General features: G+C 42.6%; 1 protein-coding gene across 1 annotated transcript; it reads left to right on the plus strand.

The window, feature by feature from the left end:
* The first annotated feature begins 187 nt into the window (after positions 1-187).
* Positions 188-5,941, plus strand: LOC120832737 (dehydrogenase/reductase SDR family member 13). The gene is made up of 6 exons (XM_078089163.1): positions 188-1,413; positions 3,111-3,229; positions 3,703-3,826; positions 4,175-4,347; positions 4,572-4,725; positions 5,604-5,941. The coding sequence occupies exons 1-6, from the start codon at positions 1,287-1,289 to the stop codon at positions 5,858-5,860; spliced, it is 954 nt and encodes a 317-aa protein (XP_077945289.1). The 5' UTR covers positions 188-1,286; the 3' UTR covers positions 5,861-5,941.
* Positions 5,942-10,317: the final 4,376 nt, after the last annotated feature.

Raw genomic sequence — 10,317 nt, forward strand, 5'->3', positions numbered from 1 at the left:
AGTCACGTGTTCTGTTGAAGACGACCTGGAGAGTCACGTCTTTGTGTGTGGAAGTCGCTGGTTGCTTTATTTATTGATCATAGACTTTATTGCCCCGTGCATCCACACTGCTGCTCTTCATCAAGGACACATTTGTCCCGTATTTTCCTCCACGACTTTGTCCCCCTCGTTGGTGGAGATCTCCCTCCATGAATCTAGCGTGTGTGTTTCCTTGCGTCGCTCTGACAACGCAGAAGCATAAACTAGGCTTAACGTGACGGGGAAATCTTCTAAATAAATGATTGTTGTCCTCAGCATCTGCAGCGCTCGTACAGGACGTCATGGTGACGTCATAACGCGTCTCTGTGATGTCATAGAAGTCTCTCCCTATAAAACGTTCATCTAACTGATGTCGCTCCTCCATCGATGAGGACTGATGAACTGATCCAGCAGGAGCAGCTTCAGGTGTTTCCTGTGTTGCTGTGGTGATTTAGACAAACCTGCTTCAGGGAACCGAAAAGCCTGAACTACATCATCTCATCCTGAAAGTGATCCGGCTAACTCAGTTAACCACAACAGGAACAGGTCTTATACTGTGTTTATTATTTATCAGTAATGACAGAAATAAATCATTGCAACAGATGTTAACGTTTAGAACTGTACCTGTGAGGTAAAGGTAAGTAGTAGAACGTCTGATTCTGTTTTAATACTGTGATTGTCCACCAGGTGAAGCTCACACATCACATTCAAAATGAAGATGAGCATTTTTAAGTCAAAGCTGATTCGTTTTTCCATCATTTTAATTGCCCTTTATTCATTTTGACTTACCATCTTATTATCTCAAAATGTAGATGTTTACATTGGCTTTAATTTATTATATTTCTCTTTCTATGTAATTTAAGTCATCATTTTGATTTTTTCTTGGCTAAATTTACAAAAAGTATCACGTCATTATATCATGAATAATATCTCAAATTAAAGTATTTCAATATAATCTTATTTATTGGTTATTTTGTCCAGAATATTTTTTCTCCTTTTCCGTCATTTATATAAAATAGACCTGGGTTTTATTTTGAAGGTTCCAACCGGAAGTCGCGTTCCCGTGTGTTCAGTAGGTGGAAGTTCAAACAGCAGCAAACGTTTCAGCTGAACGATGAGGACTGAGAGCAGAACCGGTCCAACCGGACCGGGCCGAGACACCCCACCCCGGGCAGGTAGAACCGGCCCGGCAGGTGAGTCCCGCCAGGTGTATAAGAGGCGGTCCGCGGGCCTTGGCGTGCTCCTCACACCGCCGCTCTGCTGAGACCATGTTCCACCTGCTGCTGCTGTCCGCCGCCCTGCTGGGCGCGTACCTGTTCCTCACGCGGACCCTCTTCAGGAGCTCCAGGTGCGAAGGGAACGCGGCGATGACCGGCAAGACCGTCATCATCACAGGTGAGTCAGCGGGGGGCGGGGCCACGGCCGCCGCAGCGCCGATGGAAATGAACGTTGCATCTGATCAGAGGAACAAAGAAAGCTTTAAACGTTCAGGATATTCTAACGAACCGGATCTATTCAGTCTGTGTGTGTGTATATATATATATATATATATATAGTATATATATATATATATATATATATATACATCAGGCCCATGAGGTCGTCACCTGGAAGGTTCTCCACTAACATGTGCATGTTGCCGAGAGCTAATTTGTGGCCTTCTTGCATTTGAATGTGTTTGGCGCCATGTGTTGTGTTGTTCACGGTTCTACAGTGAATAAATTTATTCCACTAGAGTTCTAATTCCGATTATGGAAACTCAACTAAATCCATCATTACTTTAAAACGAAGACAAAACAGTCAATCTGTCAACATTTCAAGAACTTCGAATGTCTTTTCAAGTGCAGTCGAGACAACTTTAAACGCTGTGATGAAAGTGGCTCTCATGAGGACCTGCCAGGACAGGAAGACCAGGAGGTTCCATTAGTTAGCAGCCTCAGAAGACTCTGATTAGAGCCAGAAATGCTTCTCAGAGTTCAAAGGCCGACGCATCTCAACATCTGAGTAAATCAGGCCGTCAGGGTGCAAAGGCTGCAAGAAGAAGAAGAAGGAGGAGGAACCCACTTGAGGGGGTCAGGGGTGCGTTGGGTGGCAGAGTGAAGGCAACAAGTGCTCAGAACCTCTGGAACTCTTTCAAGACATACTGTACATCCAGATGTTCCTTCAGAGTTTGAACGTCTCCAATATGAATCTACAATGTAGAAAAGAAAACACATTAAATGATAAACTTTAGACTGGTTCTTTCTAGCCTTGGGTGCTAGCTAGGTTAGCGTAGCTCCCCTCTCCTCTCTGGGTCCTCTATGTGTTCTGATCCGCTTTCCCTCTCAGTGCACCGTGTTCCTGTGGAGCAGTTTCGTTCTGTGGAGGACCGACGGCCATAAAACTCAACAATTCAATTTCAATTCATTTTGTAGAGCCCAAAACTCCAAATTTGCCTCGGAGGGCTTTACAGTCTGTACACATGTGACATCATCTGTCCTGAAACCCTCACATGACACAGGAGAACCTCAGTGAGAACGAGGAGGATCCGTCTCCTGATGGACAGACGACGATGACATGTGGACAGAATGAACAATGTAGAAGATGAACTATACGTAGAACCACCATCACGTAGATCCACCATCACATAGATCCACCATCGCGTAGAACCACCATCGCGTAGAACCACCATCACATAGATCCACCATCACATAGATCCACCATCACATAGATCCACCATCGCGTAGATCCACCATCGCGTAGATCCACCATCGCGTAGAACCACCATCACGTAGAACCACCATCGCGTAGAACCACCATCGCGTAGAACCACCATCACGTAGAACCACCATCACGCAGAACCACCATCACGTAGAACCACCATCACGTAGAACCACCATCACGTAGAACCACCATCACGTAGAACCACCATCACGTAGAACCACCATCACGCAGAACCACCATCTACGGAGACCTGCTAGGGGGAGAAAGCACAACAGAGCTCCTGTAAAGAAGCTGAATTGGTCGTCGATAAAACGTGATTATTGTAGCAGGAGAGGTGAGCGAGCAGCTCGTGTGTCCTAAGACGTCTCATGTTGGTTTTCCGGCTCCAGGAGGAAACACCGGCATCGGTAAAGCCACGGCTCTGCACCTCGCCAAGAGGGGCGCCAGGGTGGTCCTGGCCTGCAGGAACCGGGAGAAGGCCGAGCGCGCCATGGCAGAGATCCAGCAGGTAGGACGCGAGGACAAGACGTGTAACAACATGCAGCTTGTGGACGCCGGTCAGCGGGGACGGATCCCTTCAAGTTATTCTATTATACATTAGGTATTCTTTCTTTCTTAAGTTGTTGTAATTCTTTTTTTTAATTCAACTTGTTTTATTACATTTAAGTTGAATTATTTATTTTGACAGTTTACTGGATCTTAAATGTAAACATGTATAAATGTAAGTAAGTGTTCGGTGAACACAGAACTCTCGGGTTAAACGTCAGTGATGAAATGAGTTGAGGCGTAAGTTCAGACTGAAAGGAGTGGAAGTGGGCGAGTAGACGCGTCTGAACGGGCGGAGCAACGCGGTCGGCGTAGTTCACTGCGAGGCGCTGAGGTCCACGCTGAAAGGAGTGGAAGCGTTTGTTTCGTCGTTCTCATTTTAGTGCGAATGGAACATTGTGAGGATCTGACGGCGGCCTGATGATCTCGCTGCAGGAAACAGGAAGCGCCAACGTGCTCTTCATGCAGCTGGACCTCGCCAGCCTGAAGTCGGTCCGCTGCTTCTCAGAAAGGTTCCTGCAAACTGAGTCCAGGTTGGACCTGCTGATCAACAACGCCGGTAAACAAACAAGACTGAGATTCATTCATCAAGTGGAATCTGACTAAATGCATTTAACCAAGTACCTGAGTACAAATATTAGTACTTTCTACTTCTACCACATCTCAGAGGTAAATATTATACTTTTTATCAGAGTAAAACAGTTTTGAAATCAAATGTCTGGAACTAGTTTTTCATATTTACATTTTCATTAGAATGTAAAATGTCACAAACGAATCTTGGTAGAAGGTCGTAAACGTCCTCACATGAACAGATTTGAGTTGTTTTTATCATCATGTTTATTGTTTTTCCTTTGAGGCGTGTTAATCTTAAAGGGAAAGCAGCTGATTTCTGATTGGCTGGCTGCAGGTCTGGTGGCTGACGGGCGGACGGAAGACGGCTTCGGCATCGAGTTCGGGGTGAACCACCTGGGTCACTTCCTGTTGACCTACCTGCTGGTGGAGCGCCTGAAGGAGGCGGGTGGAGGACGCGTGGTCACCGTCTCCTCCATGGCGTACCGATGGGGACGCGTCGACCCCGATGTGAGTCGCGATATTGCTGCAACTTTTAGACCATTTGATGCCGCTGATCACACAATGACAATATAATAGTATATTAATAAAAGAAGGTTTTATTGGTCAGGATAGTTGGACATTAGAATCCGAATGTGAAAAATCTATTCTATATAAATAACACAAAAGAAATAAGTGCACGGGGCCACCTGTCACTCGTGCTAACAGCGCCCTTGTTGTCGTGATGCGTTCAGGCTCTGGCGGTGAACCGACACCTGGGCACCGGCCGCTACAGCTGGCAGTTCTTCCAGGCGTACTGCAACAGCAAACTGTGCAACATGCTCTTCACCCACGAGCTCGCCAAGAGGCTGAAAGGGTCCAACGTCTCCTGCTACAGCGTCCACCCAGGTAACAGGAAGTGAGCCTCACACCTGCAGGACACAACGCTCCACCTCCTCCAACACGCAACGGGAAGCAGCTTAATCCACCAGATGGTTCTGCTTATTCATGTCTGTCTGGACTGATTTCCACTGGAAGACCCACTGAGGGACAGACCCACAGACCCACTGAGGGACAGACTCACTGAGGGACAGACGGGTGAGGGACAGACACACTGAGGGACAGACCCACAGACCCACTGAGGGACAGACCCACTGAGGGACAGACGGGTGAGGGACAGACCGGGTGAGGGACAGACCCACTGAGGGACAGACTCACTGAGGGACAGACGGGTGAGGGACAGACACACTGAGGGACAGACCCACAGACCCACTGAGGGACAGACGGGTGAGGGACAGACCCACTGAGGGACAGACGGGTGAGGGACAGACACACTGAGGGACAGACCGGGTGAGGGACAGACCCACTGAGGGACAGACGGGCGAAGGACATGAAGAAGAACCTCAGAGAAATGCAGTGAGACGTGTTTGTGGGGAAACTGGTCTTTACATGGACTCCTGTGGAGTCTTGTGCACTTTTGTATTTTGTTGGTTCTAAACAATCTTCTCCCTCGTTTCCTGTTTAAGTTTTTTTGAAAAGACTAAAACAACAACAGTTTCCAAAGGTCTCAAATGTTTACTTTGACTTTTTAAATAAAAAAATAATTTTTTTTTTTTTTTTTATAGAACTGTTCATCCACTCATGTAAAATCACTACAACATCTAATTCCACAAAGACAGACCGTAAACCTCCGGGCTTTATGCTAAACTAAGCTAACCGTCTTAAGTCTAAGCTGATTCACCAAACGGCCTCAGCTTGTCTCCCCCCCCCCCCCCCCCCCCCCCCAGGCGTGGTGCGGACCGAGCTGTCCCGTAACGTGGGCCTGTGGCAGAAGGTCTTCATCGAGCCCATCGCCCGGCTGCTGTTCCTGGACCCCGAGGCCGGAGCTCAGACCACGCTGCACTGCTCCCTGCAGGAGGGCATCGAACCGCTGAGCGGACGCTACTTCTCCTGCTGCGCCGCGGAGGAGGTGCAGCCCTGCGGCCGGGACGACGCCGTGGCCCGGAAGCTGTGGGACGTCAGCGAGCGTCTCTGTGGACTCTGAGGAGGACCTCGTCCTCGCCTGCACTGTCATCAGAGTGTGACGCGTTTCCTTCATGTCGGTGAATAAAGTGGGTCAAACCTCCGCTGTGTGGCGTCTTCCCTCAGAGACGTGTGTGAGGACGTGCTGCTGCCCCCTGGTGGTGGACACCCATCATTTCCCGTTAAAAAATGGAACACCGTTTTTTTTCCCGTTAAAATTTGGAACACCGGTTTTTTTCCCGTTAAAAAATGGAACACCGGTTTTTTTCCCGTTAAAAAATGGAACACCGGTTTTTTTTCCCGTTAAAATTTGGAACACCGTTTTTTTACCGTTAAAAAATGAAACACCGTTTTTTTTTCCCGTTAAAATTTGGAACACCGGTTTTTTTCCCGTTAAAATTTGGAACACCGGTTTTTTTCCCGTTAAAATTTGGAACACCGGTTTTTTTCCCGTTAAAATTTGGAACACCGTTTTTTTTTACCGTTAAAAAATGGAACACCGTTTTTTTTTACTGTTAAAAAATGGAACACCGGTTTTTTTCCCCGTTAAAAAATGGAACACCGGTTTTTTTCCCCGTTAAAATTTGGAACACCGGTTTTTTTCCCCGTTAAAATTTGGAACACCGGTTTTTTTACCGTTAAAATTTGGAACACCGGGTTTTTTTACCGTTAAAAAATGGAACACCGTTTTTTTTACCGTTAAAATTCGGAACACCGGGTTTTTTTACCGTTAAAATTTGGAACACCGGGTTTTTTTACCGTTAAAAAATGGAACACCGGGTTTTTTTACCGTTAAAAAATGGAACACCGGGTTTTTTTCCCGTTAAAAAATGGAACACCGGTTTTTTTCCCGTTAAAAAATGGAACACCGGTTTTTTTCCCGTTAAAATTTGGAACACCGGTTTTTTTCCCGTTAAAATTTGGAACACCGTTTTTTTTTCCCGTTAAAATTTGGAACACCGTTTTTTTTTCCCGTTAAAATTTGGAACACCGTTTTTTTTTACCGTTAAAATTTGGAACACCGGGTTTTTTTTACCGTTAAAATTTGGAACACCGGGTTTTTTTACCGTTAAAAAATGGAACACCGTTTTTTTTTCCCGTTAAAATTTGGAACACCGGTTTTTTTACCGTTAAAAAATGGAACACCGGTTTTTTTACCGTTAAAATTTGGAACACCGGTTTTTTTCCCCGTTAAAATTTGGAACACCGGGTTTTTTTACCGTTAAAAAATGGAACACCGGGTTTTTTTACCGTTAAAATTTGGAACACCGGTTTTTTTTCCCGTTAAAAAATGGAACACCGGTTTTTTTTCCCGTTAAAAAATGGAACACCGGGTTTTTTTACCGTTAAAATTTGGAACACCGGGTTTTTTTACCGTTAAAAAATGGAACACCGGGTTTTTTCCCCGTTAAAATTTGGAACACCGGGTTTTTTTACCGTTAAAAAATGGAACACCGGGTTTTTTTACCGTTAAAATTTGGAACACCGGTTTTTTTTCCCGTTAAAAAATGGAACACCGGGTTTTTTTACCGTTAAAAAATGGAACACCGTTTTTTTTTACCGTTAAAAAATGGAACACCGGTTTTTTTCCCCGTTAAAAAATGGAACACCGGTTTTTTTCCCCGTTAAAAAATGGAACACCGGTTTTTTTCCCGTTAAAAAATGGAACACCGGTTTTTTTCCCGTTAAAATTTGGAACACCGGTTTTTTTCCCGTTAAAATTTGGAACACCGTTTTTTTTTACCGTTAAAATTTGGAACACCGGGTTTTTTTACCGTTAAAATTTGGAACACCGTTTTTTTTTACCGTTAAAATTTGGAACACCGGGTTTTTTTACCGTTAAAATTTGGAACACCGTTTTTTTTTCCCGTTAAAATTTGGAACACCGTTTTTTTTTACCGTTAAAATTTGGAACACCGTTTTTTTTTACCGTTAAAATTTGGAACACCGGGTTTTTTTACCGTTAAAATTTGGAACACCGGGTTTTTTTACCGTTAAAAAATGGAACACCGGTTTTTTTTACCGTTAAAAAATGGAACACCGGTTTTTTTTACCGTTAAAATTTGGAACACCGGTTTTTTTACCGTTAAAAAATGGAACACCGGTTTTTTTACCGTTAAAATTTGGAACACCGGTTTTTTTCCCCGTTAAAATTTGGAACACCGGGTTTTTTTACCGTTAAAAAATGGAACACCGGGTTTTTTTACCGTTAAAATTTGGAACACCGGTTTTTTTTCCCGTTAAAAAATGGAACACCGTTTTTTTTTACCGTTAAAATTTGGAACACCGGGTTTTTTTACCGTTAAAATTTGGAACACCGGGTTTTTTTACCGTTAAAATTTGGAACACCGGGTTTTTTTACCGTTAAAAAATGGAACACCGGTTTTTTTTACCGTTAAAAAATGGAACACCGGTTTTTTTTACCGTTAAAATTTGGAACACCGGTTTTTTTACCGTTAAAAAATGGAACACCGGTTTTTTTACCGTTAAAATTTGGAACACCGGTTTTTTTCCCCGTTAAAATTTGGAACACCGGGTTTTTTTACCGTTAAAAAATGGAACACCGGGTTTTTTTACCGTTAAAATTTGGAACACCGGTTTTTTTTCCCGTTAAAAAATGGAACACCGGTTTTTTTACCGTTAAAATTTGGAACACCGTTTTTTTTTACCGTTAAAATTTGGAACACCGGGTTTTTTTACCGTTAAAAAATGGAACACCGGGTTTTTTTACCGTTAAAAAATGGAACACCGTTTTTTTTTCCCGTTAAAATTTGGAACACCGGTTTTTTTACCGTTAAAAAATGGAACACCGGTTTTTTTACCGTTAAAATTTGGAACACCGGTTTTTTTCCCCGTTAAAATTTGGAACACCGGGTTTTTTTACCGTAAAAAAATGGAACACCGGGTTTTTTTACCGTTAAAATTTGGAACACCGGTTTTTTTTCCCGTTAAAAAATGGAACACCGGTTTTTTTACCGTTAAAATTTGGAACACCGGTTTTTTTTACCGTTAAAATTTGGAACACCGGGTTTTTTTACCGTTAAAAAATGGAACACCGGGTTTTTTCCCCGTTAAAATTTGGAACACCGGGTTTTTTTACCGTTAAAAAATGGAACACCGGGTTTTTTTACCGTTAAAATTTGGAACACCGGTTTTTTTTACCGTTAAAAAATGGAACACCGGTTTTTTTACCGTTAAAATTTGGAACACCGGTTTTTTTTACCGTTAAAATTTGGAACACCGGTTTTTTTTACCGTTAAAAAATGGAACACCGTTTTTTTTCCCCGTTAAAAAATGGAACACCGGTTTTTTTCCCGTTAAAAAATGGAACACCGGTTTTTTTCCCGTTAAAATTTGGAACACCGGTTTTTTTCCCGTTAAAATTTGGAACACCGTTTTTTTTTCCCGTTAAAATTTGGAACACGGTTTTTTTTTCCCGTTAAAATTTGGAACACCGTTTTTTTTTACCGTTAAAATTTGGAACACCGGGTTTTTTTACCGTTAAAATTTGGAACACCGTTTTTTTTTCCCGTTAAAATTTGGAACACCGTTTTTTTTTACCGTTAAAATTTGGAACACCGTTTTTTTTTACCGTTAAAATTTGGAACACCGGGTTTTTTTACCGTTAAAATTTGGAACACCGGGTTTTTTTACCGTTAAAAAATGGAACACCGGTTTTTTTTACCGTTAAAAAATGGAACACCGGTTTTTTTTCCCGTTAAAATTTGGAACACCGGTTTTTTTACCGTTAAAAAATGGAACACCGGTTTTTTTACCGTTAAAATTTGGAACACCGGTTTTTTTCCCCGTTAAAATTTGGAACACCGGGTTTTTTTACCGTTAAAAAATGGAACACCGGGTTTTTTTACCGTTAAAATTTGGAACACCGGTTTTTTTTCCCGTTAAAAAATGGAACACCGGTTTTTTTTCCCGTTAAAAAATGGAACACCGCTTTTTTTTACTGTTAAAAAATGGAACACCGTTTTTTTTTACCGTTAAAATTTGGAACACCGTTTTTTTTACCGTTAAAATTTGGAACACCGTTTTTTTTTACTGTTAAAAAATGGAACACCGTTTTTTTTTACCGTTAAAATTTGGAACACCGTTTTTTTCCCGTTAAAAAATGGAACACCGTTTTTTTTCCCGTTAAAATTTGGAACACCGGTTTTTTTCACCGTTAAAATTTGGAACACCGGTTTTTTTCCCCGTTAAAATTTGGAACAACGTTTTTTTTACCGTTAAAATTTGGAACAACGTTTTTTTTACCGTTAAAATTTGGAACACCGGGTTTTTTTACCGTTAAAATTTGGAACACCGGGTTTTTTTCCGTTGAAAAATGGAACACCGTTGATCCGAGGCGCCCCACGCACGCCGTTAACAGGATGATTGACACCGTCATGATCAACAGCTGCAGTGGAAGAACACAGCGGGAGAGGAAAAGCCAACATGTCATTAGAAATAAATCACAACGGACTTCTG

Source organism: Gasterosteus aculeatus, chromosome 15 (assembly GCF_964276395.1).
Source record: "Gasterosteus aculeatus chromosome 15, fGasAcu3.hap1.1, whole genome shotgun sequence".
In the NCBI taxonomy this organism is placed as follows: domain Eukaryota; kingdom Metazoa; phylum Chordata; class Actinopteri; order Perciformes; family Gasterosteidae; genus Gasterosteus; species Gasterosteus aculeatus.